We start from the raw sequence: 27,994 nt of genomic DNA on the forward strand, positions 1-27,994 counted from the left end.
GTTTAAGTGACAGATAATGGATGTTGCCTGCCTATGATTTACCAGGAAGCATTTTCATTCTGGGGGAGGCTAGTGTACCAGTCACACCAAGCAGTTGTGGATGGGAGTTCAGTGAATTTGAGCAATGCTTGGTTCAATATGTCTAAGTGCCTTCTTGTTACCTATAATTTTTGCAAAGCCTTTGAGGAAGGCGGAGTGAGAAGAAAATGAGGAGACGCCATGTGATTGCAGACACACAATGGATGCTCGCATCATGGATGCTAGGATGTGCTATAGCTAGAAGAACAGGAAGCGTCACATGGGAAAGGATGTCTGTACCTTTCTTGTTTGCAGGTGTGCAGGGTACTTCCCTGGCCATTTCCAGGTCATTTGCTGCTGGAGAGTCATCTTTTACCACTAGCAAAAGAAACGGAATTCACATCAGAGGTGAGCATGGACCGAAGAGAAAATGCAGAGGAAAGTCAGCTGGAGAAATTGGATAGCAGGGAGAGAAGGCAGGGGTCTGCCAGCCCGTAGGGTTCCACCTAGATCTGACCCCCTTGTTATCATTTTTAAAGTGTGTGTTATGCCTGCATGTGTGTCTGTGCACCACATGTATGCTTGGCTCCTGCAAAGGCTAGAAGAGGGTATCAGATACCTTGTGATTAGAGTTACAGATGGTTGCGAGCTACCATATAGGTGGTAGGAATTGAACTCAGATCCTATGAAAGAACAGTCACTGCTCTTAGGCACTGAGCCACCTCTCCAGCCCTGACCATCTTGTTATTGTTACCTATGCACCTGCTAACAGCAGATACATCACGAAATTTGGCTTGCTTTGATGCAATAAGAAAAACAGGGGCTTGAAACCATAACAGATACAAAGGTCCATCTCCTTAAAACTGTCTGTTTTGAAAGTCGTCTTAAATTCTGGCTTCTTTAGGGTTAGGTAACTGAGGTACATTGTAAACTTTCTACAGACTTTTGAAGTCATTCCTTTCTTTACATATCATTTTATTATTTTTTATTTTTTTGGTTTTTTTTTTTAATTTAAAAAATTTTTTTGGTTTTTCAAGACAGGGTTTCTCTGTGTAGCTCTGGCTGTCCTGGAACTCATTTTGTAGACCAGGCTGGCCTTGAACTCAGAAATCCGCCTGCTTCTGCCTCCCGAGTGCTGGAATTAAAGGTGCGCCCCACCACGCCTGGCTTTCATATCATTTTAATATCATATATTTTAGTTTTCTGTACAATGTATAACTGACTAGCACTGAAGGACAATTCCCATAGTCAGGGTGAAGTCAAGGAAGGAGAACCAGCCACATCAGCTACATTACCCACCACTCGGGACAGATGGGGCTTCTGTTTGCCTGTCTTACATTTTATTGGGGCTGTTTGAGCATCACCTATTGTTGTGACTTCATCACAGTTGCAAGGTCACACAGTCCAGACCTGCCTTGTCCTCTTCTCTCTTGAAGCTCACTACAGTCTCTTGTGGCTGAGGAGTCACCTCTGTTTGTTGACACCGTAATGATTTAGAGTCTAAGTCTAGCAGGTGTGAGGGGACTTTGTGACTTTATGATTGGTGGATCCATAAGTCTATCTTTCCAGTCCTGCTTCCTTGCCCTCTCCATAACTCTACCTCCCAAGCTTGGGTGAGGGGCAGGAAGCTCGGCTGAGATGGGAGCAAGAGCCTCATAGCAAGAGGACTCAAATTCTTTTCTGTTTGGTAGGAAAGTGGAGATGAGCTTAAGCTATCCCAAGCAAGGTTGCTAAGAGTTAAGTCAGCCTTAACTAGCATCACCATGCATGGTGCCAGGGGAACCCAGAGGCCATGCTCCTGAGTCATCTTGCTTGTTAGTCTTGGATGTTAAGTTGTCTTTGACAACTGAAGGAGGAAGGAAAGGGTTGGGTTACTGAACTGCCTGTCAGGGAGGAAAGTGGATGGTATACTCGCCCAGAAAAGGAGGTCACTAAGGCCAAAGGCAGATTACCTGACTCGGGTCCTGAGGGACTGTGGGGCATCTCTCGAGAGTCTTCCTTATCTTTTCTCTGGTGATCTCTGGAGGACACTGAGAAGAGGGAAGAAAAAGAATTGAGGCTTTCAGGTTGAGCAAGTAGGGGCCAGAGCAGTAAAGAGAACAGTGATTCTAACCAGTAAGGAAGGCAGGTGACCAGGAAAAGGTAGGATAGAGAAGGGACAGAATAGTTTAATAACAAAATCTCTTCTTCTTTCTTCTTCTTCTTCTTCTTCTTCTTCTTCTTCTTCTTCTTCTTCTTCTTCTTCTTCTTCTTCTTCTTCTCCTCCTCCTCCTCCTCCTCCTCCACCTCCTCCTCTTCACTTGAAAATGTAGATAATGAAATCTCCTATTGACATTAGATTTCTGATTATGTTAAAGTTATTTGAATAGCAAATATCAGAGGAGTGGAGGAAAAGTTACTGAGTCCATACTCTTTTATTCCCAACTCTGGAACGCAATGTCAGTCTTCAGCAATGTCAGTAATACATCCTGCTATAGTTAACGTAACTAAACTTTATTTTTATAATGATGCTTTAGGGAAGGCAAGTGGCACAAATCTGGAAGCTCAATTAGGTCCAACAGACATAAAGTTTTCACAATATTTTCTAATAATGTTAATAGCATATATATGTCTTAGAATCTGAGTCATCTAAAAATAAACAAAGGGGCTAGGGGTGTAGATCAGTGGTGGAGTGCTTATCTGGCAGGCAGTAGGCCTTGGGTTCTACTCTTGACATACTATGAAATAGAAAAGAATGAATAAGGTTGAGACTCAAAGGCTTCTGGAGCTAGGGAAGAATCATCAACTATAAGTTTGTAATAAGCTATGTGTCAACTAAGAACAGGAGAGAGAGAGAGAGAGAGAGAGAGAGAGAGAGAGAGAGAGAGAGAGAGAAGAGAGAGAGAGAGAGAGAGAGAGAGAGAGAGAGAGAGAGAGATGCAGAGAGACAGAGAGACAGAGACATAGAGAGAGGAGCCTTGCATCTACCAAAGAAGTGATCTTCCACTGCGCTACACCCCAGACCCACACCAGTATTTTTGACTTTTGGTTTGCTCTGTGAGTCTAAGGACAGCCCTCTCTGCTTTTCTCCCCTTTTTTTCTCCTGAGGTTGCAACCACAGCCTCTCATTTGGCATGTGCATAGTCTCCCTCCACAGCCCAGTCAGTGTTACTTTGCACAGGGCCAGCAGAAGGGCTGGGCATCCTTTGCAGGTCTTCTTTCTGACCATATCAGTTCTTAGAAGGGGGAACAAAATACCCAGGGAAGGAGTTACAGAGACAAAGTTCAGAGCAGAGACTGCCATACCTGGGGATCTATCCCATAAACAACCACCAAACCTAGACACTATTGCAGATGCCAACAAGAGCTTGCTGAAGGAGCCTGATATAGCTGTCTCCTGAGAGGCTCTGCCAGTGCCTGACTAATAAAGAGGTGGATGTACACAGTCATCTATTAGACGGAGCACAGGGTCCCCAATGAAGAAGCTAGAGAAAGTATCTAAGGAGCTGAAGGGGTTTGCAGCCCCATAGGAGGAACAACAACATAAATTAACCATTAGCCCCAGAGCTCCCTGGGATTAAACCACCAATCAAAGAGTACACATGGCGGGATTCATGGCTCTAGCTGCATATGTAGCAGAGGATTGCCTAGTGGTCATCAATGGGAGGAGAGGTCCTTGGTCCTGTGAAGGTTCTATGCCCCAGTATAGGGTAATGCCAGGACCAGGAAGCAGGAGTATAGGGTAATGCCAGGACCAGGAAGCAGGAGTGGGTGGGTTGGGGAGCAGGGGGAGGGGGGAGAGGATAGGGGATTTTGGGAGGGGAAACTAGGAAAGGGGATAACATTTGAAATGTAAATAAAGAAAATATCTAATAAAAAAAATCATTACTGGCAGCTGAAGGAGGAGGGAAAAACCACGGGTTGTAGGGAGAAGAGTAAAATGGCCCAAAGCAGTGGTTCTCAACCTGTGGGTCTCGATTCCTTTGGCAAACCTCTATCTCCCAAACTATTTACATTGTGATACATAACAGCAGCAAAATTACAGTTATGAAGCAGCAATGAAAATAACGTTATGGTTGAGGGTCACCACAATATAAGGAACTGCATTAAAGCGCAGTAGCATTAGGTAGGTTGGGAACCACTGGCCTAAAGGCTCAGGAAAGGTGAAGTACCAAGGGCAGAAGCAGGAGTGTCCAGGAATAGGAAGAAGATGCTCTAGCATCTGGGCCTCCCTGGTCACTGGCAGCGCTTGTGATTTTCTTAGAGAGGGTTGTGTATGGGTGGATGCAGAGAAAGGAACAGGTCAACAAAAGACGGCAATCTGGGGTTCTAATGGACAACAAGCCTCTAGGTAGGACAGACAGGCTGGATCTGTGGCTTGCCTGGAGTGGTTTTTCCTTCCTGAATGCAGCCAAGGAGAGGCACAGCTCGGGGAGAAGGACTGGGCTGCTCATCCAGGATCTCAATGATTGGCTGTGCGGTTGCTCTGGGGTCACAGACTCTCGGTGCTGAGGACAGATGACTTGGCAGCGATATCTGGGGTCGGGGTGGTGGCAGCAGTGTCTGAAGGGAGCACCCTTCTGCTGGGTTGGCCAGGTCTTCAAGCAGGGTCAGTGGGGGTCTGTTTTTCTCTTCGTAGGTATAACCAACTGGAATTAGCAAAGGAACACAAAGACTCAGGACCCCGAAGACTCAGAAGTTATCTGGCAGACAGGATTGCCTAGTTCATCTTTCCACACGGGACCAGAGGGAGAGTTACTGGTTTCCCCGGGTGCACAGAACAGGCTCATCACCACACGCATCCATTTGTGGCCTCTTCTGACTTTGATTTATTCAGGCACTCAGTGCTATTTAGTCCCCAGTCCATCACCCAAAATGGGTTGACCACATAGAAACCTACTACTGTAGAAGGTCCCTAAAATATATACATATATAAATGTTATTTAAATGGAGTTACCATATAATGAGGGAGACAATGCCCTGATAAGTTACCATATGCTACCAAGTACCAGGAATGGAAAACAGTCCATCTTTTTGGAGTTATTGGCTAAAGGAATCCCAGAGGTTCCTCCTACCCCTAAACATTATAGGCCAATGATATCGATGACCCTCCACAACCTGCTGGTAAGACCCTATTGCTGAGGGAGAAACAGACATGAAGCAATCCAGCTGTTGCTCAGCTAGAAGCTTCATCCCTACTGACGAGTGTTCATAGTGTTGGAAGGTTCTATGGGCACTACCAGAGAAGGAGTTATCATCAGTGTCACCCAGCTAGGAATGCTGCAAGCTACAACAGTGACCTGCTTACTCGATGTACTTGCTGATGCAATGCTGGCACAAGTGTTATGGGAGTGACCAATCACCTTTTGATTGGATGTGAGGACTGTTTTATGAAATGGGACCCATACGCAACACTGGTAATGTGGTCAACAGCACATGACTAGATAGACCACAGGCTCTAGAGTAAAACCTACTACAGTTAATCTAAATGAATGCAGCAACAAAACGACTCCTGATGATGTTTTGCTTGTCACTTTGTAGACCAGGCTGGCCTCGAACTCAGAAATCCCCCTGCCTCTGCCTCCCGAGTGCTGGGATTAAAAGGGTGCGCCACCACGCTCGGCTTCCTCACCAGGTTCTATTGGGACCTTAGTCTTCTGGTTTCTGCTCACTTCTGAAGTTTCACTGCACCCTATGATCTGGCTGCCTCGATCTGAGCACCCTAGGATCTTCCCTCTCATCCCAACACCAGGCCCTTGGCTTTCCACACACTGTCCCCTTGAATAGATTGTGGTTGGTTTCTATTAAGATTGTTCCTCGCCATTTATTTCAGAAGTAAAGATACCTTGACCCCTGAACAGGAACCTTCATAGATAGCAGCAAAGGCTCAGAACAAAACCACAGAACTGCACAGCCAGAGCGATGCTTGAGCCCTGGCAGGGCTCAGATGAACTTAGCGTATCCTTAGTCTGTGGTCCACTGGCCCTGCTGCTAGGCCTAGAGGAAAAAGTGTCCCTCAGCTGCTCTCTTATCTTAAAGAATCCTCTCTCCCCTGGGGATGATCCTTTTGATAGTGACACATCAATGTCACCAATGTCACAGTGCAGTGTGCCTGGTGTCTCTTCTTTCACTGTCTGCTGGGTTCATGTTCTCCAATCTCAAGTGGTTTTATTGCCTGGTCCTCTCACTCTCAGTCCAACCCTCAGCCCCGTGGCTGCCCCTCTTTGTGTTTCTTTATCTATCCAGTTCTGTAGTCTAGATGCCGAATGTCTCCTCAAAGCTTAGGTTCCCAGGTGACACTACATTTTGTCACACATCCTGCGGTGATACAATCTTGCTACAGGCTCAAACTGTATCACAGGTCAGAGCCCCCTAACTTCTTCTCATTGTAAGTTCATTATCATAGGCATTTTGTGACAGATAGAAATCTGACAAGTGACTGTGGAGTTACCTCTGAACTTCCCCTTCCTTCTCTGTCAGGAGCAACTTACAATGATGTCACAGGTGGTTTTAAGGTCATGTGAAATGATCATATAAAATGTCTGGGACACCCACAGTCACAAAGAGATAGACGTTGTATCCATTTCACCTCTCTCTTCTCCTCCTCCTTCTCCTCTTCTCCTTCTTCTTCCTCTCCTCCTCCTCCTCCTCCTCCTTCTCTCTCTCTCTCTTCCCCACCCCCCATCTTTCTTTCTTTCATAGCAAGTCCCGACATTTCAGTTGCCCTACGTGCTCCCTGGAGATGGTCCCATACTTCATATTTTCAAGATGAATGTGTGTGATGGCCCACTTCTGTAACACCAGCACTTGGAAAGAAGGATGAGGCAGAAGGATTACATTTTAGGCCATTCTGTACTACAACGTGAGACTCTGTCACAACTTATACCAGGTTCACTGAATAGCTGTATTAAAAACACCTGTGTCCTATAGAAATTCGAATCCTGGAAGCTGAGATCAGAGTCAGCCAGGATGACGCTTCCAGCAGCTTTTGTGAGCAAGCGTGGTCTATGCCTTTACACAGGGAAAGCAGGCATTGGAATGCACAATCCACACTGGAAACAAACCCAGGCTTTTACTGTAGCACCACTGCACATGTGACAAGGATCTCGGAAAAACCACATTACCGTTTCTGAAGCTTCTGAAAATTGCCACCAGGCTGGGGTATTCCCGGAGGTTGACCTTGCTGAACAACGTCAGCAGCACTGACGGGTGGAAAGTCTGCTCCAGACTGGTGAGAATATTGTGCACCACTTTGGACAGAGGGACCAGATTTTGACAGGCTTCCAGAGATTCCTTCAAAGAGTGGAGCAGAGGGTTAGTTTGAATGAGTAGTCACCGAGCGGAGAGCTCTCTATCTGTGGTTTTCTATATTGTAAGAAAGCTACTTTGGGGGCTGCTGAGGATGGCTAAGTGGGTGCAGGCATTGGCTGTCAAGCTTGATCTGAGTCTGATCCCTGTGATCTGGAGGGTGGAAGGAGAGCACAAATTCTACAGGGTGTCCTTCAGCCTCCATCTGCACACCATGGCACATTCGCACCTCGCTCCCAAATAAATACAGTACTTAAAAAATATATAAAAGTCAGGCTTGGTGACACACGCCTTTAATTCCAGCATTCAGGAGACAGGCAGTCAGATTGCTAATGTTTTCTAGTTGAGGGCATCCTGATCTACAAAGTGAGTTCCAGGACAGCCAGGGCTGCACAGAGAAATCTTGTCTCAAACAGAACAGAACAAAACCCCCAAATTTAAGAAATCTTCTTTTTTAATTTAAGAGGAATTTTAGTATAAAATATAGAGTTAAATCTTTAGGATAGAAGTTATTGAAAGAGAGAACTGGCTGCAAAATTCTTCCAGTGTCTGCTATTCCTGGTTAGCTAGTCCTTGGGTGCCCAGATGGATCCGGTGATGGGACAGGTGATACCCTCCCCAGGTGGAGCCCTGTTCAGGCGGTGTTGCTGTCCAGGTGGGACCCTGCCCAGGTGGGGCCCTGCCCAGGTGGGAGTACTGCCCAGGTGGGGTCCTGCCCCAGTGGAGGAGGAGGGCATCCATCCCTGAAAAGACAGTCAGTAAATAGCCAGTTGCAACTGAGAACAGTCTCATAAAGGAAAGCACGGTTGTTGGAAGGAAAACGTGAGTCTCAGTGAGTGAGTGGGCTGTGGACTGATGAAGGAGCTGGAGCTGTGTCAGACTTGGAAAAGGCTGCTGCAATTTTCTTTGTAGAGGAATTTTAATCCAGCAACAGGGCTGCTCTGGCAAGTGATCATCATATCCAAAGACCTTCTAGGTCTGTGTGATCTGGCTGGAATACAGACACACCTCTAATCCCAGGAGTCAGAGGCAAGCAGATCTCTGAGTTGAAGGCCAGCTTGGGACAGAGAAAGTTGCTTGTAAAGAAAAGCTTAGGTCCAGGCTTGGCAGTACTTGCTTTTAATCCTAGCACTCAGGAGACAGAGTCATTCAGGTCTCTGAGTTCAGTCAGTCAGTTGAGTGCAGTGCAGTGGAGCTGAGTCAGGGAGTTGGGGTCAGTGCAGTGAGTGCAGTGCAAACTATTAATCTAAGAACTCCAAGAGCTTCCAGCCACCAGAAGCTAAACAGAGGCAAGAAACAGATCCATCTTTGAACTTACAGCACCTACAATATACCCTATCACTAATACAGCCTCAAGACACCCTTTCTCCCAACCTCCCTTCCTGCAATAATGATCATGGTCAAGTTGGGCCTTCCATGTTCTAGAAACCCTGATGGGTTGTGGTCAGAGATCTCAATACTGAAACATACTTAATGAGGACTAGACAGCTTTGTGGAGGGTCCACAGCCTCACCTTGTACATTCTCTCAGTGATGAAGGAATTGTCCCGGAGCGCTTCGAAGAAGGGGAATGGCTTGTTGATGGCATAGGCGATGTTCACCTTCATGTATATGAAATGCTGGAGAAGAGCCTTTTCCAAGGCTTTGGTCAGAGTGAACATCCTATAAAAAGAGGCAGGCTGAGAAGACAGGCAAAAGTTCTCAGGAGCATGGGGAGTGGCTCTCTGCATAAAATGGATTCTCAAAGGTAGACACCCTAGTCTTCAAGCATCCCTTAGCTGTCTACAGAGCAAAGTCTTGCTAAAAGATCCATTGGTAGAGGAGATAAAGGCAGTGCCCAGAAACCACAGAGGCTGAGAAGGACAGACAATAGCATATAACCATCCTGAAAGGGATTTTAAAACATAAAGTGGGTTTTTAAAACATCTCTTCTTCACTGAGTATGTCCTATGTCCAGCTTTTGTTCCAAGGATTTCATAGGTAGTAACTTACTGGAGTTCACAAAGCATTGCAAGGTGGTCACTGTCATCACAACTACCTAACTGTGGTGAGCTCTAATGCAGACAGGGGTGAGGTAAGCGATCCTCATGCTAGATTATACAATCTGGAGGGGGCTGAGTACTAATCGAATCTTGACATTCTAGATGCTGGTTTACAGTTGAGAAAGTGCTTGGCCACAGCCAGAGTGTATGTATAGAGAGAGTTGAATATATATGAGCTGGCTTAGAACAGATCACCTGCAGTGTAGCAGAGCACTATCTCATACCAATGCTCATGAAAAAGAGACCACCCAACATGTAGAGCTAGAAAGCTGGTAATATTTAGACACTGAAAAATCACTCACAACACTTTGACGCAAGCAGACAACACATGAATAAAATCAGGAAGGATATGAAAAATAGGATTGGTCAAAGTCAACGCTTGGTTTTATGACCCCATTTCATTCTTCAGGATGGACCTGGGTCTTCTTATGGAATGTTTCTAAAAATCGACTGCTTCTGGATCATGAGAAAATAACCAGTGAGTTATAACAGAAAACTTCCAGGTGGCAAACTGTTGTAAGAAGGCAGGCCCTAGTAAACCTTTTGATCACAGAGGGGGCGCTTTTGTTGTTGATTGGCAGTAGTGGGGATGGAGTCCAGGACCTGTGCATCTTAGGCAAGTGCCCTATCCCTGAGCTGCATCCCAGCTAGCAACACAGTTCTGTTTATTTGTTTGCTAATCTTAAACACAAAGAAGGCAAAGGTCCCCCTTTCCTCTTTTTTAAAACAGAATATTAAATATTAAAGAGTATTTCCAAAGAGTATTTCCAGGAATTTAATCCCAGCATCACATTGAGTAGACTTGTCTGTCCCTTTCTTCTTCTTTCCCAATCTCTTAAACTTAGCAAAAAAAATGTTGAGGAGAAAACAAAAAGAAGCCGACTTCACAGTAGGACTGTAGAGCAGGGAGATGTGTCACAGATCATCCAGTCCTGAGGGAATCCTGGCAGACTGGGGACAGGTGGGAGGGAAAGCTGTTGAGGCTACTTGTGGGGGAGGGGAGGGGAGGCAGCAAGAACATGTGCTCTGGGTTCTGCTTAGGATGGCAGCAGCACTCAGACCTACGCTGCTGTGGCAACTTTGCCATTTGCCGCCTGCCACAGTTTCCGAAGATGGAAGTCAGATCTACAGAGGTTAAGTACCTGTGCCAAGGACACCAATCTACAGTAGAGTGTGTCTGTCTCTGATATTTTGTTTCTCACTGTGCAAGATATGGTATCTCAAGCCTGAGGAAATGGTGCAAGCCTTTAATGCCAGCACTGGAGGCAAAGGCAGTTGGAGGCCATCCTGATATATATAGTTCCAGGACACTCAGGGCTACACAGAAATTCTGTCTTGAAGAGGGGAAAAAAGATCCTGTGTCTCAGCTGCCTGCATGCAGGTTTTTATTATGTTAAGGGCCTTACAAATAAATTAGGGAAAGACAAACACCCATTAGGAAAGACAAAGCCCCAAACAATCAATAAAATGAGCATCATATACAATGAATGCATAATTAAGCTGGGAAAAGGCAGACAAGTCGAAGGACTTGACAGTGCATAGTACTATCAAAGTGACCAGGAGACAAAACAATAGTCACAGTCCCTGATAGGGTAGAAGTGAAAAGCATTTCAAGTGTTCTGTGACTTATTTGGAATCAGGGTCACCAGCTGTAAAAATTACATTTCCCTTGAATTTTCACGCACAGTAATGTATTTCAGTGAAATGACCATGGACTAAAACCAAAAAAAGCAAACATACAAAAACCATCCATACCCCCGCTAGAGAGAAGTAAGGGCGCCCCTTACTTTCTCTTTCCCAATAGCTCCATAATTAGGCAAGTGTTGGAAGATGATAACGGCACCGCCCACCGTGGACACTTGCGAGGTCCAACCTCGGGAATAGGCACTGGACACTGTCCCCAAAGTCTGTTTCAGAAAAAGAGTTGTGTGTATAAGCCCTCACTGCCCTCCCCTCCCCTCCCCTTCCTCCCTCTTATCCACCTCCACTCCAGGGTCCGAGCCAGGATCCGGAGCCATGCTCGAGTCTCTGGACAAGATTACTTAGCAAAGAGAGAACCTGGGGAGTCTAGGGTACAGCAGACAAAAGCTGACCCCAAGAATCAGGAATCTAGTTGCAGAGCCCAAGAGCAGAACGCACCTGGATGCTGAGGGCTGCCACGGGTTCTCCCGAGTTCTCCCAGGTCACTGCCTGGATTAGTTAAGGGGTTCCTGGATCCTTCCTGGAAAAGCCTGACAGCCCAGTCTGGACCCGAAGTTATGCTGCCTTGGAAGTCCCGCGGGGAGTCAGGCTTCAAGAAAAGAAAAATGAAAGTGATCTCAGCACACTGAGCAGGAAGCCAGCCAGCCACACCAATTCCGCCCTCCACTCCTCCACCCCTGCCTTGTGCGGTTCCCCAGCGTGGTTAGCATTATGGGTTTCAGGGGCACTTGCTGGGAATCCAGATCTGCCTGGAGTGGAGTGAGAGGCAGGGAGGCAAAGGATTAACACTGGAGAACATGGGAAGGGTGTGTCCACTGTCCCCTTCCTAACCTGGGGATCTATTCCCCCAGTGGTCTCATTGTAACCTTTAGGAAGTATTCTCAAACTGCATTGGGGTGAAGGTTATCCTGAAAAAAATTGCTAGAAGTTATTAAATTAACAACAACAACAACAACAACAACAACAACAACCAGAGCTGGCATCTTTGAAATGTCTAGAATTTGTCAGGATCACTATGTGAGAAAATTGAAATAAAACAAAAGGCAACCAAGTGACTCTCGAAAGAGTCTGAGCTAGGGTCTCTGAGTGTTCAACTGAGAAGAGTTCTATGTAACCCCGTCTAATATTTCCCAAATGTATTTGATCCACAAGACACCCCAATTCCCCACCCCCAGGATACCCACGAGGCCTCTGGGACTTTAGATTTGAACCAAGGCTAGCCCACACAGGACAGAGCTTCTCTGTACTTCCTATGGAGACACCGACGGTAGAATTTGCAGCCAAGTACAGTTAGAACAGTAGGCTTGGCCCAGAGTGTCCCAGGGATGGGGACTGAGTGTGTGTGTGTGTGTGTGTGTGTGTGTGTGTGTGTGTGTGTAGAGGCTTGGCCCAGAGTGTCTCAGGGATGGGGACTGAGTGTGCATTAATGCTTGTGTGTGTGTGTGTGTGTGTGTGTGTGTGTGTGTGTGAGAGAGAGAGAGTCTGCACAAGAATCACAAGCATGCTTATGTGTCAGAAAATTACCCTACCCTCGAGAAACCTCTAAAGCAAGAAAAGTTATTACATCAGACAGATATGAATAAGGGCAAAGATTTCATTTGGAGTCACACATACTAGGACTACAGTAATGATGGTAAAACCTCACCTGGTATTTCACACCACGTGAGAGCTCATTAGACTTATACGTTTAACACAGTTTTAAAGATGCATTTACCTAAAGTGATGATTTTGGTGAACTTTACCAAATATAATCATGCCACAGTGATCACACAGGCCAAGTCCTCTGCCCTCCTAAAATCCCCTTGTTCTTGGCAGAAAACCCCCTCTCAGATTCCAGCCCCAGAGAACCACAGATCATCGGTTACACAGCTAAGTTTGACCGGCGCAGAAATGCCATATAAATGAAGACATAAAGTGTACTTTTTTTTTGGTGTATGGCTTTGTTTGCATCCCTGTACTCTTGGGACCTGTTCCTGCAGGTCAGTAATTTGTACCTCTTCAGCAGAGGTCTGAGCCTGGAGCCCTGGACAGGCCCTCGTCCCTAGCCACCTTGTCTCTGCCTCTGTTTTGCCTGTTATTTCCAGGCTTCTGTTGGTTGCTTTTGTTTTATTTGCATCTTTACGCCTGTTTCTTTACCTTTCCACTTCAGGCTGGTTTTCTAACTTACAGAATGAGAATGAGCATTCCAGATAAGAGCAACAGTTGTGCAGAGTAAATGTAAGGCACCCATTCTTCAAAAATGATACTGTCCCCGACTGGCTATAGCCTCGGCTGTGATCCACTTCCGAATTCTGTGAGATGCCTCTTGTTCTCAAGACCATGGTGAAATTGCTGAAGCCCTGTGTTGCCTCGCTGTCAGTGTCACACCTTAGCAAGCGGCTCTGCCTGGATTCTCTGCACTTGCCTTTGGTTGGTTGGAGGTGTGTGGGCGGGGTTGGGGGCGGTCTCTTGCTCTAGCTACCTTCAGAAGCTTCAAAAACTTTATGAAGCCACACCCGACTTTTCCTACTCTGCTGCTCAATTATCAGGTCCCAGCTTCTCTGGTTCTGACTTACTAGGGTGCCAGGACAGTTCCAAGTCTGAGAGACTGCAGACAATCTAACTCTTCCTGGTCTTTCCAGGCACCGCCCCCGCTTAGGGTTAAGGGACCACTTCCTTCCTATCCTAACAGCCAGCTGGCCTTAGACAGCTCTGAGCCCTTCCCTGAAACAGACCCTTCCACCTTCTTTCCTTAGAAGGCAGCAGGCGTCCCAGGTTTCTGGGGACTTGGGCTGTCTTTGCTCCTCCCCTCTGGGGCAGAGACTGGGGGTGGAGGGCAGTGCCTTAGTGCAGTGTTGTCATAGTTAAGCAATTTCACTTTCCTTTTTCTCCTCTTTGGAGGCCCCTGAAGGAGTTCTCTCTGGGCTTCCCAGAGACTCAGAGGGGGTTCGGTCTACCCTGAACAGGGTCCCTTGGAGTCTGTGTAGGGGATGGCAGGAGGCTACAATGAACTCAGCAGCAGGTAAGTCCCATTCTCTCTTGTCCCTTGTCTCTGCTAAGATCTGCCTTTAAATGTGTTACTAGGGCCGCCCAGGCTGGGTCCAAGGCCCACAGATATTTGAGACAGTGATCTCATAAGGAAAAGAAGAACTGGGTTTAGTTGGATTCCGAGGTAACAAGGGCCAGGTGGCAGCATTGAATCGCCGGAGACAAGGTGATTCTAGTTATTATAATGGACAGCGGAGACAAAAGAATGTTTATAATAACATACCCAGTAATGCTCAGCACAGGAGAGGTGAAATTTATAAAGGCATGACTCGGTTGGACATTTTCTTTGGCAGAGGCAACTCTAAAGGCTTCCATTTTGGCCTTTCCAACCATAATAGCCCTCACTCTACAGTTCAGGGAACCAATATGAGAATTCTGCCAATTTCTGAGTATATCTATCCCAATTATACATTCTGGAACTGGGGAAATCACCACAGGATGTGTCCGGGGACCTACTAGACCTACTGTGAGTTGGACATCAGTCAAAACTCCATTACTCACCTGCCCTCCATAAGCCCCTACTTAAACTGGAGGGCCACAATGTTTCTTGGGATCCCCTGGGATCAGTGTCAACTCAGAACCAGTATCCAGCAGACCCCGAAAAGTCTGATTATTTCCTTTTCCCCAGTGTACAGTTAGTTACCCTTGTAAAAGGCCGTAGGTCCCTCTGGGGAAGAACTGGAGAAAGGGTAACAGCAAAACCTTTGAGTGTCTTATCAAGATCCTTCCTCAGCGGAACCTGGCCACCCCTTCATTCAAGGGGTTCTGGATCTGCAAACTGTCTCAAGTCTGGAAATTGATTCACTGGCCGAGATTGCTGTTTACCACGATCTAATGTAGCCTTTCTTTCATTTGGCTGTTTACCACTATCTAATGTAGCCTTTCTTTCATTGTTTGAGAATTTTTCTGCTTATACAGATCAAACAAATATGCAGTAGGCTTCCTATGTATTTCATTCCTGGAAACACCATGATTGGTTAGCCAGTACCAAAGGTCCAACCGAGTCATGCCATTATAAATTTCACCTCTCCTGTGCTGACCATTACTGGGTATGTTATTATAAACATTCTTTTGTCTACGCTGTCCATTATAATAACTAGAATCACCTTGTCTCCGGCGATTCAATGCTGCCACCTGGCCCTTGTTACCTCGGAATCCAACTAAACCCAGTGAATTTAATTCATCTAATTGAGCAGAAGCATCTCCAATGCTAAGATCTGGCACAAGGAAAAGGGAAAGAACAAAATCCTTCAAATGTGCTGGTGCCCCTCTCACCAATTTGCGTCTTATAGAGCTGGTGAAAGGCATATCTTCTGGACCTTCCCATTGTGGACAATTATGCTTTACACAATATATCCACTCTAGCATTGCAATTTCCCTAAGTCTTAAAATCCCTTCATCAACACTAAGCCACGGAATATCAGGCATCTCCAAGTCATTTCCAGTAGGCCATCTTTTGATAAACACCTCAGCCAACCATTCAGACAAACTTTTGACACCTTTTTTAACTATGCGAGCTTCCATATTAAACCTAGAATCTTTTCTCAGAGGACCCATGTCAATAAACTCAGCCTGCTCTAGTTTTATGTTCCTTCCACCCTTATCCCACACCCTTAAAATCCATTCCCACACATATTCACCAGGTTTCTGCTTGAATGAATTAGCAAACTCATTAAGCTCCTTAGTAGTGTAGCGAATTTCCTCATGGACTACACTTTCTACCTCCCCTCTAGGAGCCTGTTTTGCTTTGAGTCTGGTTACAGGTCTAGAAGAAACTATTGGTGGGCCTTGAGAAACATCAGTAGTGAAAGTCATTGCTGGTTTATCAGACTCTACAAAATTAATTTCCTCATGTGGGGAAGGCATTATTTCAAGGGGTGGGGCTGAGGGTACTACTTCCTCAGGTGGGGAAAACCCTTGAGAATCTGAAGATTCAAAATTCTCAGCTTCAACATGGTCTTCCCACACATCCCCGTCCCATGTTGTAGGATCCCATTCTTTGCCAATTAGAGCCCTTACTTTAACTGTCGACACACTCTGAGGCTGAGACTTGAATTTTCGCTGTAATTCAGCCAATCTTACAATGAGAGTTTTCGTTTGATTTTCAGCAACTTGAGCTCTATTGCTACAAAAGAGAAGATTCTCCTCAAGGACACACTTGGCAACTTTTAGATCGTTTACTTGTGTCTGGAGCCTTTCGATTTTATCACACAACTCCTTCCTTTCATTCATCATTTTTTCCACAGATACTAAGAGCAGCCAGCCAGTAAAATCATTTTCTGATTTTTTCCCCATCTTGTAGAAAGCTTTGTGCACTGAATCACCTAATTCATTAAGAAAATCAAGGGCATTAGCTTCTTTAAGTTCGGAATATAGTTTCAACCATGGGTCTTCAAAATTCTCTGAGCTCCCAGGAGGGAGAGAATCTGGAGAGGTTTCAATAGTTGAAAGTGCTGGTGGATCAACAAGCCAATTCCAGTATTTTAAAAGATTCATCCTTGTACTTCTGTTACTCTAGAACCACTTCTGGTACCAACTTCTGTATTAGTCAGGGTTCTCTAGAGTCACAGAACTATGGATAGTCTCTAGATAGTAAAGGAATTTATTGATGACTTACATCTCCAAGGATCTAGCAGTTACTCTCACGCAGCAAGCAGGCTAAGGAGCAAGAGCTAGACTCCCTTCTTCCAATGTCCTTATATTGTCTCCAGCAGAAGGTGTAGCCCAGATTAAAGGTGTGTTCCACCACACCTTTAATCCCAGATGAAAGGCATAGCCCAGATTAAAGGTGTGTTCCACCACACCTTTAATCCCAGATGAAAGGCATAGCCCCGATTAAAGGTGTGTTCCTTAAACTCGGAGATTCTATCTTCTGGAATCCATAGCCACTATGGCTGAAGATCTTCAAACCAAGATCCAGATAAGGATCTCCAAGCCTCCAGATAAGGGTCACTGGTGAGCCTTCCAATTCCGGATTGTAGTTCATTCCAAATATTGTCAAGTTGACAACCAGGAATAGCCACTACACAGCCTTCTCTGCAGTAGGCTAGCTGTCAGAGAGTTCTATGGTCGCCCTAACTCCACACTCTGCTTCATTTCCTTGCTTCTGTCCCAGAGCTTGTCTGGTGCTGTGTGGACTTCCTGTGAGCTCCTGTAGGAGTGGCTGGTTCATTGTGACTTCTGACCTCTCTTCTCTTTCTAACGCTCACTCTAAAGGACAGCTCTGTCCAAGAAAGATCATTAAGAGTAAGTTCAAACCTGATCCTGTCAATTGCTGATCTCCCCAGTCTTGTGGTTGAAGACAGCTCTGGCCTGAGCCCACAAGTCCTACTTAGGTCAGGTCCCCATAGTTTCCTAGCTCAGAGGGAGGAAGTGAAAGATGAGCAGGTGGGGAGTGGGTGATGCTCTTAACCCTTTCTGTTCCTGTTGGTTACTGAGCTGGTTAGAAATGGATGCAAATTCTCTCTTTCTCTCTCTCTCTCTCCCTCTCTCTCTCTCTCTCTCTCTCTCTCTCTCTCTCTCTCTCTCTCACACACACACACACACACACACACACGATAGGAGAGATGGCCCAGGTTTAAGCACTCGTATTGCCCTAGTAGTGGGCATGGGTTGGGTCCCCAGCACCTATCCTAGGGCTTCCAACTGCCTCTCATGCCAACTCCAGATCAGACAGCCTTTTCTGACTTCCATGGACACTGTACTTGCGTGCAGGAAGCACACTGAGACAGACTCATACATACATAATTCAAAATAAAAATAGAAAAGATGAGACGAAGGTGTGTGATGCCCCCAACAGGGACTCAGTCAGGGCTACTTCTGCTCCTGCAGATGTCCTAAGAAAGCACCATTTCTCCTGTGACATTTGGTCAAGTCCACTAGTGATACCAGTAGTGTGCTGTGTCTTTTGGGAATAAATAGGGTGGTTAATCACTGGCTCAGTGCCTTTCATATAAGCAGGTGGAGGTATCTGTCTCTGAGTGTTTGCAGTTTCTGTCTTTGAAGACATTTTTGTTGTGGTTATCAATCTGACAGGCGTAGGGATGGCTGCATTAATCTTTGCTACCCTTGCACTGTCTGTGGAATTCATAGCGTGTGTCTGTCTTACCTTCGCTAGCCTGAGTAGAGATTTAATAATGTATTGATCTTTCCAAAGGATGTGAGCATAATGCCCACTTCTTTTAATTCTATGGATTTCTACTTTAATTTCATTGAATCTTTGTCTTCATTGGGATGAAATCACTCCTCATAAGATTGTTCATTTATGCCTCTCTTAGCTTCCGACACATACAAAGCTGTATGTTTCCCCTTAGCCACTGCCTTTGCTGTGTCTCAGATTTAATAATTTTTAGACTTCAGTGCTTTTTTAGTGTAGGAGAAAGGGTCACCCTTTTGCTTGTCTTACCCCATTTAAAAAAAATTACATTCATTTATTTATTGTATGTGTGCAGGTGCCACAATGTGTCTTTTGAGATCAGAGGACAACTTTGGGGAGTTGGTTCTCTCCTACTACCATGTAGTTAGTTCTTAGGGGAGCAAGCTCATGTCCGCAGACTTGGTGGCAAGGCCTGTATCAGCTGAGCCATCCTCCCAGACCCTCTTTTATTTACATTAGTTACAGTTTTTAAACGTACTCTGTTTTATAATTGTGCTATTATTAAATTATCCACATTTTGACTCATTATGGACACAGAGAAATACCTACCATGTTTGTAAATATTTTCATTTTACTCTTTTTTTTTTGGCTTTCCTTTCTTTTTATGCCCTTTTGGTTTTAGTAAAACATTTTATGATTCTTTCTTCCTTTCTTTCTTTCTCTCTCTCTCTCTTTCTTCTCTTTCTTTCTTTCTTTCTTAAATTCCTTTACCTATTTTTTTGTTGTCTCATTTTGTTTTTCTTTTTTGCAGTACTGGGGATCAATTCTGGGGATTCTCTTGAGAATGACTTTTGGAGAAACTTTCATATCTTGTCTCTGTTTTTTCTAAACAGTGTGTGAGCATGTTTGCTGCTTATTACTTCGTGGCGTTTGTAGTTTAGTTTTGACACCTTGGCACTTTTGTATTTCTGACTAATTTGCTGCATTTTCTAGTTGGATCAGTGCATCACATGTGAAACTGCAGTATTTGAATTTACCGTCTGTGAAATAATTTAGTTCCAACTCAGATTTTATGGGGAGTTCATTTCAGATTCCACATGAAACCAGGGTGTAGTGGTGTGTGTTTTTAACTCCAGAATTAGGGAAATATAGACAGTTGGATCCCCGGAGATGACTGGCCAGCTAATCTGGCTGAACTAATGATATCCGGGTTCAGTGAGAGACCCCATCTCAAAACATAAGGTGGAGAGCAACTGGACTCCTTGCCCAGGCATATGCCAGGCACATACACACGAGCAAGCATGTGTATATACATAGACAGGCTCCTTAAGTTTAAAATAAAAATTATTGTATATTTTTATATGTTACTACATATAAATTTTAGGTTCTTTAAAAAAAAAAGACCCTCTCAAGATTTTTTTGGTAACAGATAACTTTGATATTCTTTGTGTTTGTTTGTTGTGTAGTCCTGACTAGTCTGGAACTTGCTATATAGACCAGGCTGGCCTTGAATTCATGGAGATCCTCCTGCCTCCTGCCTCTGCCTCCGAAGAGCTGTGATTAAAGGTGTGCATAACCACACCGCTTTTAAAATAATTATGGAGAACCCCAAAAGCTATCTCTTGGTGTTAAATTTAATGTGATTTACCATTAATTATAAGTTACAGCTTCAGGCATTTAGAATATTTATCCATTAAAAGTAGTACCAAAGAGTTCATCATTATCACAAGTGTGCATCCTAATGAAAAATAACAAGATTTTCTAAAATAAAATTAAAGGGGAAGATACAATCTTGCTTTACCTTCTCACAAATGTCCTTACTTTCCTGCTTGGTCAAAGTCACAGATGCCCTGTTTATCTCTGAGTTCAGCCTGCTGCGATGCCACAGCCCACGGGCACCTGCGAATATCACCCAACATTTTTGGGCAGAGGAAAGAGAAAATGGGCAGATGGTATTTCAGGATTGTTCTGAGAATAGTTTGTTCTTGTTGGCATCTGAAAGAGTCTTGAGCAGGGGTCGTCAGGCTATACCCTGAGAGGCACCATTCTCAATTGCTTAGCATGTAGGTATTGGCATTTTAAGTGCTTAAAAAAAAAGACACATCTTCAGTGGCAGCCGGAGGGGATGTGCTGATGTGGATGGGAGAAATCTCACCAGACTCCATTCCTAGAGGAAGAGCCATAGCTATTAATGGCTGTTAACAAAGAGAAAATCAACCAGTATTCTCCAGGAATGAACCCTCTGTTAGGTTATCCAGTGCTTAGTGGTCAGCCCTAAACACACATGCATAGGAGTGCAGGTTGTATGTATGTGTGTGTGTGTGCACGCGCGCGTGTGTGTGTTATGTATATATGTGTGTGTTTATATATAAAACAATAATTAGAGATGGTTTTGAGAGAAAGTGAGAAAGGAAGGCATGAGGGGATTGAAAAGAAAAGGGAGCAGGAGAAACAATGTAAACACAGTATTCATGTATGAAAATTTAAAAATATATATAAACATTTAAAATAAACAAAAGGAAAACATGTGCCCCAATTTATTTGATTTAGTTTTCTTGTTAATTATTTAGTTAGCGTGAAAATGATGGGTCTCAGCATGGCATCTTCATACTTACATACCCTATTTTTGCTCATTCCCTTCCCCTCTTGCAGGAGTTGGTTCTCTTCTACCGTGTAGGTCCCAGGATTGAACTCAGGGCATTAAACTATAAGGGGAGGACATTTATCCATGGAATCTTCTCACCAGCTCTTCTTCCCCCCTTTTTTGTTTTAGAAATTGATTTATTTCTTCATTATTTGAGACAAGTTTTCACTGTATAGCCCAGGCAAACCTTGAAGTCACTAGATAAGGGCCAACAGGGTGCCTCAGTGGATAAAGGTCCTGACCAGGCACTGGGACCTGAGTTTGATGCCCAGAACCCATACAAGAGTGAAAACAGAGAACCAACTCCTCAAAGTTGTCCTCTGATGTCTAAATATGCAGATATTGTAACAAGACTAACACTAGGTAAAGTGAAAAAGAGGAAGTCGCTATGTCGGCCATGAAGGTAGGATGCTGTGACGACAGGCATTGGACCATGCCCAGATGATTTCTCACTTCTGTCATATGAACATACGTCATAATTGGTTTCCATTTGCCACCCAGAATGGAATCAATTACACAAACACTCCTATGTGTCATTGGGCTTCTTGGGCCTTTCATTCTCAGAGAATCTTCTCCCTAAACACTGTCTCTGGACAGAGAGAACTGGCCACCTGAGATTTCAGGCATTGTAGCAGCAGTGTAGTTAATAAGTGCGAGACTCCATTACTGCAAGAGATGGGGAACCAGGAGGAGAGAAGAAAGCATGTGGAACCATGGATGAACCACACATGAGCCACACATGTCTCAGTCCTGGGTCAACTGCGTTGCCTTTACAAATGAGCTGGAAGAAGAGGTTCTGCTTTTTTATTTTAATGTCATTTCCATTTACCCTGAGGTCTATAGATTGTGTTCCAGTTTCATTTCTTTCTTTCTTTTTTTTTTTTTTTTTTTTTTTTTTTTTTGGTTTTTCGAGACAGGGTTTCTCTGTATAGCCCTGGCTGTTCTGGAACTCACTTTGTAGACCAGGCTGGCCTCGAACTCAGAAATCTGCCTGCCTCTACCTCCTGAGTGCTGGGATTAAAGGTGTGTGCCACCACGCCCAGCCCAGTCTCATTTCTGTTGCTATGATAGCATACACTGACACAAAGCAACTTAGGGGAGAAAGAACAGGTCCAGGTTACAGGCCATCATTGCAGGAAAGTCTAGGTGGGAACTTGAAGCAGTTGGTCATGTCCACAGTCAAGAGCAGAGAGCAATGAGTACAAGCGTGCCTGTCAGTGTTCAACTTGCTCCCTACACTTAATGCCACCAAGCCATTTCCTTTTACCTAGGGATTGGTGCTACCCACAGTGCACTGGATCTTTCCATATCAACTAGCATAATGCGGACAACCCTGGACAGAAATACCCAGAGATTACCCTAATTTAGACAATCCTTTATTAAGACTCTTACAATCCAAGATGATTATAGATTGTGTCAGGTTGACAATTAAAACTAATCACAGTACTGGACATGATGGAACATAATTTAAATCTGAGCACTCAGGCAGCAGAGGCAGGTGAAATCTATGTGTGAGGATAGCCTTGTCTACATAGTAACTTTTAGGCAAGCCAGACTTACAGATGATAACCCTGTCCCGAGCAAATCAAACTCAAAGCACCAGAACTTGATCACTAAATGAGATGTTTAAAATTTTAATTTTATATTAGCAGACCAGTCTTCATGTCAGTAATTATCCAGCCATTGGTAGCATCTTGTAAACCAGTATCTACTTCTGCATGGAATCTGTCCCCTAGGACAATCCCAGAGGACCAGAATGAAGAGGAGTCAGATGACTATCAGCTCATGTTCAAGCACTTCAAAGAAAACAAGGTGGAGATCGCAAGTGCCATCACCAAGCCGTTTCCTTTCCTCATGAGCCTTCGAGACCGAGACTTCATCTCGGAGCAGAAGTTTCAGGTGAGTGTGGAGAATGAACTCAGTCCTGACAGCAAGCCTGCCCTGTGCTGTATCATGCTGTACTTCTGGGTGCAGCCAACAGGCTGAAGCACCTCCAGGGATGAAGGGACATCACCTTTGTAAGTCAGAAGATAACTGGAGGGATAGACATCACAGGAACCATTTACATTCACCTCTGCAGTAACTGAGGCTGAGGCACATGGTGACAGCGACGAATAGCAAGCAGGAATGCTCCGAAGTGCAGAGCATCCCAGGGTCACTTGTGTAATGTAACAACAGATACTAGGATGCAAGTAGACACACCTAAGCTGGGCTGCCTTCCAAAGCCTACTTACTCCAAATCCCAGAGCCAGAGGCAGTTGGGTCATGTGAGGACAGAACTCAGGGAGTCCTGTTTGCTTCTCTATCTTCAAGTTGTTCCTGGTTCTTCAGGCAACTCTGAAGCCCTAGAATGAGAGGTACAGGTCAGTGATGGGATCTGCGGTGATAACAAAGACCTTTTCTTCTTTATGCATTCTCTTTGCCCTGTGGCTAGGATGCTATGCTCACTTGGTTTCCTCAAGCTCTTCAGACCAGCTCAGTCCTTGGGGAGTTAATTGTCTGGACCCCAAGGCTGCCACTCATGGTCTGTTAGGGCCTGGCTTTTACAGACATATCATTTAATTATTCATCAAACCCTCTCTTCCCTGTCTACTATTTGTCAGCATCAGAGCTTCTTTCAGATGAGCTAGGGTCTTTAGTACAGAGGACATGTAAGATGTCACCTTGGTATTTGCAAAACTCAGACATTTTACAAAAAAAGAGAAATGGTGTTTGAACCAATGTAAGCCTCATATAACCCATAAATCCATCATGACACAATTCTGCATTCACTATTTTAAGGAATATCAAGAAACATGTAAGAACCTGGTCCCAGTGGAGAGAGTCGTGTACGACATCCTCAGCAATGTACAGAAGAAGTTTAGCCGGGATCTTCTGAAAGTGATATTCAGCAAAACACATCTGAAGGCCTACCCCGACTTAAAGGAGACTCTAAAACACTTCTTCCTAAATGGTAACTATAGCTCTCACCTGCTTCAGGGAAGGAAAGACAATTTCATTCTTTTTTTTTTTTTTTTTTTTTTTTTTTTTTCGAGACAGGGTTTCTCTGTATAGCCCTGGCTGTCCTGGAGCTCACTTTGTAGACCAGGCTGGCCTCAAACTCAGAAATCCGCCTGCCTCTGCCTCCCAAATGCTGGGATTAAAGGCGTGTGCCTCCACGCCCGGCTCATCCATTCATTCATTTTTTCATTGATAGTTGACGTATAATTTAATGAGAGACTATGTCATGCCAAGCACAGGGGGAATATAGGAAACACATATGGCTCATGTCGTCAGGAGCTTACACATAGGCCAAGTAACACAGAGATAAGTGCTCAGCCGGAACCTGATTTTCATGCTATGAAACACAGTATGAAGGATGAGTTTCTTTAGACAGGAGCCAGCTCTGTCTGAGGCTTGCAGACATATGCAATGGTAAAAATGCAGAATTTGTCATTCAGCAGAGTGACTACTCTACTACTTCAGTTTTCTTCTTTGAAGAGTAGAGAAATCACAAGGGGAGCCCAGGTTGGGCCCAGACACTCGAGAGAGAAGCATGTGTCAACCGAGAGTGTGAAAACAAAGTGGACTTTTAGAACCAAGGTGTTGGCACGTTGTCGAATGAACATAAAATCAGCAGGTCTCAGGTAGAGAACAGCCTCTGTTGTTCCCACTGGCTCCCTGTAGCTTCAGGTTTCTGGCTCCCCTACCTCTAGAGGACTCTCCCTTGCAGAAGGCACAGTCCATCAGTTCTGGTGTAGACTGCTGCTGCAGAACTTGGGTGTGGTTCCTGTTCCTATTGCTTGGGCATTTTGAAATGCAGCTCTGAGGGCCAAGAGCTGGGGTTTCACTCCTCACTTGCCACCTGAGGGTCACTGGCAGCCAAGTCACTTCCTGTGTTGCCAGCAGGATGCACTTTTTCAGTTTCTCCTCACTCGTCCTGCCTGAAGAAGCTTCCTCTTCAGGGCTGTGCTTCTCTGTAACCAGAATAACTTCTCTGACTCAGTTCAAGCAGTCTCTCTATTTCTCTCCATCCCTCTATTTCTTCTTCTTTCTTTCATCCTTGATTTATAGTAGCTTTCCCCCTTTCCTCTCTATCCCCCTTCCCTCCCCTTCCCTCTCCCTCCCTCCCCTCTTCCTCCTTTTTCTTCTCTTCCCTCCCTCCTTCTCTTTTCTCTCCTTTTCCCTTCCTCCTTCTCTTTCCTCTTCCTCCCTCTTTTCCCTCTCTTTCTCCTCCTTACCTCCCACCTTCCCCTCTCCTTTCCTCCCTTCCCTTTTCCTTCTTCCCTCTCCCCTTCTTCCCTTTCTTCTCTCTCCCTCCCTCCCCTTCCTTCCCTCTATCTATCTATCTATCTATCTATCTATCTATCTATCTATCTATTCTATCATCAATCCATGCATTCACCCAACTATCCATCAATCTAACCACCCATTCACTTCACTCCTCCTGATCCTCCTCATAGATGGATAGATGATGTTCAATATTTGAATTTTCTGAGGAGACACAAGCAGTATAGAAGCTTCACGTCAGGGTGTTTGAGATCTGTCTTGAGTGTAGACCATACACCAAGAGAAGGAAGCTGAGAACTCTAGATGCAGCCAAGGATATTGAGTTATGAGTGACAGTGTTTCACCTAACTAGACATGGAGTCCTAATGTCAGCATTTGGGGTACACTACCAAAGAGCACTGGTCCCCTTCAGCCACTTTTCCATGGTTGGGACAGCAGTGTGGACATGATGAATAAAATGGAAGCTGAGCCTGGGAAAGACTTCTGAGGAGAACCTGGGAAGGGGATGTCCTCTTTATCCACAGTGAACAGAGACATCTATGATAGGAAAGGATGATGAGCAGAACACACAGAAAGGGAGAAGAGGAGACATTTAGATTCAACTTCGTGGGAAAACCAGGAACAGCAAGCTTACCAAAGAGACCGGACTGAGCTGGGGAAATGAGTGCTATGGGGGAAAGGGCTAGGCTCACTTACACCACGAGGTGCAGAGTAGAATATGTGGAGAAGATTATACAAAACAGAGATGCTAATACACAGTGTAAAGCACTCATGATCCCTACACACAGAGAAAAAAAGTGAAGAAGAGGGAATTAAAAACCAGTAGGAGCCAGTTAAATGACACTTGCTGCCAAGCCTGTTGGTCTGAGTCTGCTCCCTGGGACTCACATTTATACAGGAGAGGGCTGATTCCTGTAAGTTTTCTTCTGACCTCTACATGTGTGTCATGGTATGTGAGAAACTCTCCCACCCCAAAATGAATATATCAACAAGTAGCAGCAACAACAACAGTAAAAATAACAATAAGTTGAGAGCAAATCTTATCTTCTGGGAAGGGAGGAAACAGTTTGAGACTTTGGAGGGAAGGAGCTAGGAGCTGAAAGCAACTTCTGGCCCAAGGTGATTACATCAGCTGTGGGTTTTCAGACTGTGGTGCCCCCAACTCTCAAAGTGGCATTGGAAAACATGCAGGGACAATCAGTCTCTCCCAGTCATTCTTATCTGTTCCCATCTGTAAGTTAATGATCCCCAAACATGAACTTCACACCTGTCAGCTTCCTCATCTGCAGGCCTGGCTATCTTCCTTCACCTCCTCCACAGACTTCTCTATCTGGATGCTTCAAAAACTTCATTATGAGGCACTGGCACAATTCCATATTATATCTGAGTTGACAGAGGACCTGCCTCCTCTGCTGTCTCTGTTTCAGCCCGGGACACTATTTCTCCATTCTGAAGCAGGGTTGATACTGACTGCTCCTCCCTAATGTAAAACCATCTCCTACTTACTACATCTGTCCATTTTTTTTCCAACAGAAAAGGCAAATCAGATCTCTCTAATTCCAATTTATTTTATTTTATATATATGACCATTTTGCTTGCAAGTATAAATATATACACCACATGCTTGCCTGGCATCCAAAGAAGTCCCAATAGGGTGTCACAGTTTTGGGAACCCAAACTGCAGAGCATTGTGAGCTGCCACGTGGTGCTGGGAATTGACTCTGGATCCCCTGGAAGAGCAAAAAGTGCTCTTGAACTGCAGAGCCATCTTTTCAGTCTCACAAATCAGATCTCTTATTTCATCTTAAGACTAAACAAACAGCCCTTGATCTCAAATGCCTTTTCTCATTTCATCTTTCCCCATCAAACGTACTCTCTAGAACTCAACCAGACACTCAGGGAAATGCAGTTGGCAAAGTTTCCTCTCTCCATGAGTTCAGCAACTTCCTGGTGTCAGCAGCATTGGCTCCTTTCCTCCCTGAATACTGCAACTTCCTGTCTGCCTCTCTTGTCCTAGAGAACAGTGTATGAAACTTTCTTAGTTATTTTGGTTTCTTGGTTCTTCTTTGATCTATCGCCTGTTGTGGGAAATAGGGAGAAATGCTTGTGATTGTTGCTTCGAACAACCTAATGCTTATGGGTAGAATATGTGGGTCCTTTATTCATGTCAAAGTATTGGTTACTGGAGAAGGACTGTGTCTTGGTCTTCTGACTATTTGTGATACACAGTCAATGTTGTCATTTGAATTCCTTGTACTCCTGATTTTCTTTATATGAGTACACTGTAGCTGTCTTCAGACACATACCAGTAGAGTGTGCATCAGATCCCATTACAGATGGTTGTGATCCACCATGTGGTTGCTGGGAATTGAACTCAGGACCTATGTGAGAGCAGTCAGTGCTCTTAACCTCTGAGTCATCTCTCCAGCCCCCTGATTTTCTTATATTCCCTGAACTTCCTGGTTCCACTTGAGCACACTTTATCTGGTACCTCTGCATGGTTGATTGTCTGGTACCTCTGCATGGTTGGTTATCTGGTACCTCTGCATGGTTGATTGACTTCTTGTTTCTCTTCAGCATCCAAAACGAATGATGAACAAGCAGAGGAGATGCAATGCAATGGAGGAGGTGAGTCTTCATTTGTGAGTCTGCTAGAGAGAAAGACCCCACCCCTTTTCCCATCTGACCCTGTTCTTTACATACTCAGGCGAAGTCATAGAGGCAGAACCAAGGATCAAAATAATGGGGAATGAGATGTGTAATGAAGGAACAGATGGGTGGTCAATCCTTCTCTGGTGACAGAGAAGAAGCCTTATCAGGCTCCTCTTCAGAGTCTCAAAACATGGCCATTCAATGCAGGAGACACTCAGCCCCCTTATAACTTTCTGTTTGTCAGAGGCCACTCTCCTGC

General features: G+C 44.8%; 2 protein-coding genes across 30 annotated transcripts in view; one reads left to right on the forward strand and one right to left on the reverse strand.

Moving 5' to 3' along the window:
* The window catches only part of Sp110 (Sp110 nuclear body protein), a 40,116-nt gene extending 16,409 nt beyond the window's left edge, over positions 1-23,707 (reverse strand). For 7 of the 12 annotated variants that reach the window (XM_030255717.1, XM_011247901.3, XM_030255712.1 and 4 more), the window contains exons 1-7: positions 16,692-17,378; positions 11,486-11,636; positions 8,819-8,966; positions 7,122-7,290; positions 4,380-4,646; positions 1,971-2,048; positions 319-396 (exon numbers count right to left, since the gene is read on the reverse strand). In XM_030255717.1, the coding sequence (XP_030111577.1) occupies positions 319-396; positions 1,971-2,048; positions 4,380-4,646; positions 7,122-7,290; positions 8,819-8,965 (739 nt within the window). In that variant the 5' untranslated portion in view covers position 8,966; positions 11,486-11,636; positions 16,692-17,378. Of the gene's footprint in view, positions 1-318; positions 397-1,970; positions 2,049-4,379; positions 4,647-7,121; positions 7,291-8,818; positions 8,967-11,485; positions 11,668-11,878; positions 12,478-13,214; positions 13,240-16,691; positions 17,379-23,048; positions 23,160-23,619 lie in introns of those variants that run through there. The other 5 variants (XM_030255685.1, NM_175397.4, XM_011247897.2 and 2 more) reach the window with 5 other exon arrangements.
* Sp140 (Sp140 nuclear body protein) overlaps positions 348-27,994 on the forward strand; it is a 57,550-nt gene continuing 29,903 nt past the window's right edge. For 11 of the 18 annotated variants that reach the window (XR_001785136.2, XR_003956201.1, XR_001785139.2 and 8 more), the window contains exons 1-3: positions 21,865-22,713; positions 23,596-23,767; positions 27,661-27,711. Coding sequence is in view for 14 of the 18 variants with exons in the window: in XM_017321613.2 (XP_017177102.1) it covers positions 22,477-22,713; positions 23,596-23,767; positions 27,661-27,711 (460 nt within the window). In the remaining 4 variants the exon portion in view is untranslated. Of the gene's footprint in view, positions 427-12,531; positions 14,049-21,864; positions 22,714-23,595; positions 23,768-27,660; positions 27,712-27,994 lie in introns of those variants that run through there. The other 7 variants (XM_030255409.1, XM_030255401.1, XM_030255410.1 and 4 more) reach the window with 4 other exon arrangements.

This window comes from Mus musculus, chromosome 1, assembly GCF_000001635.26.
Source record: "Mus musculus strain C57BL/6J chromosome 1, GRCm38.p6 C57BL/6J".
Taxonomy (NCBI): domain Eukaryota; kingdom Metazoa; phylum Chordata; class Mammalia; order Rodentia; family Muridae; genus Mus; species Mus musculus.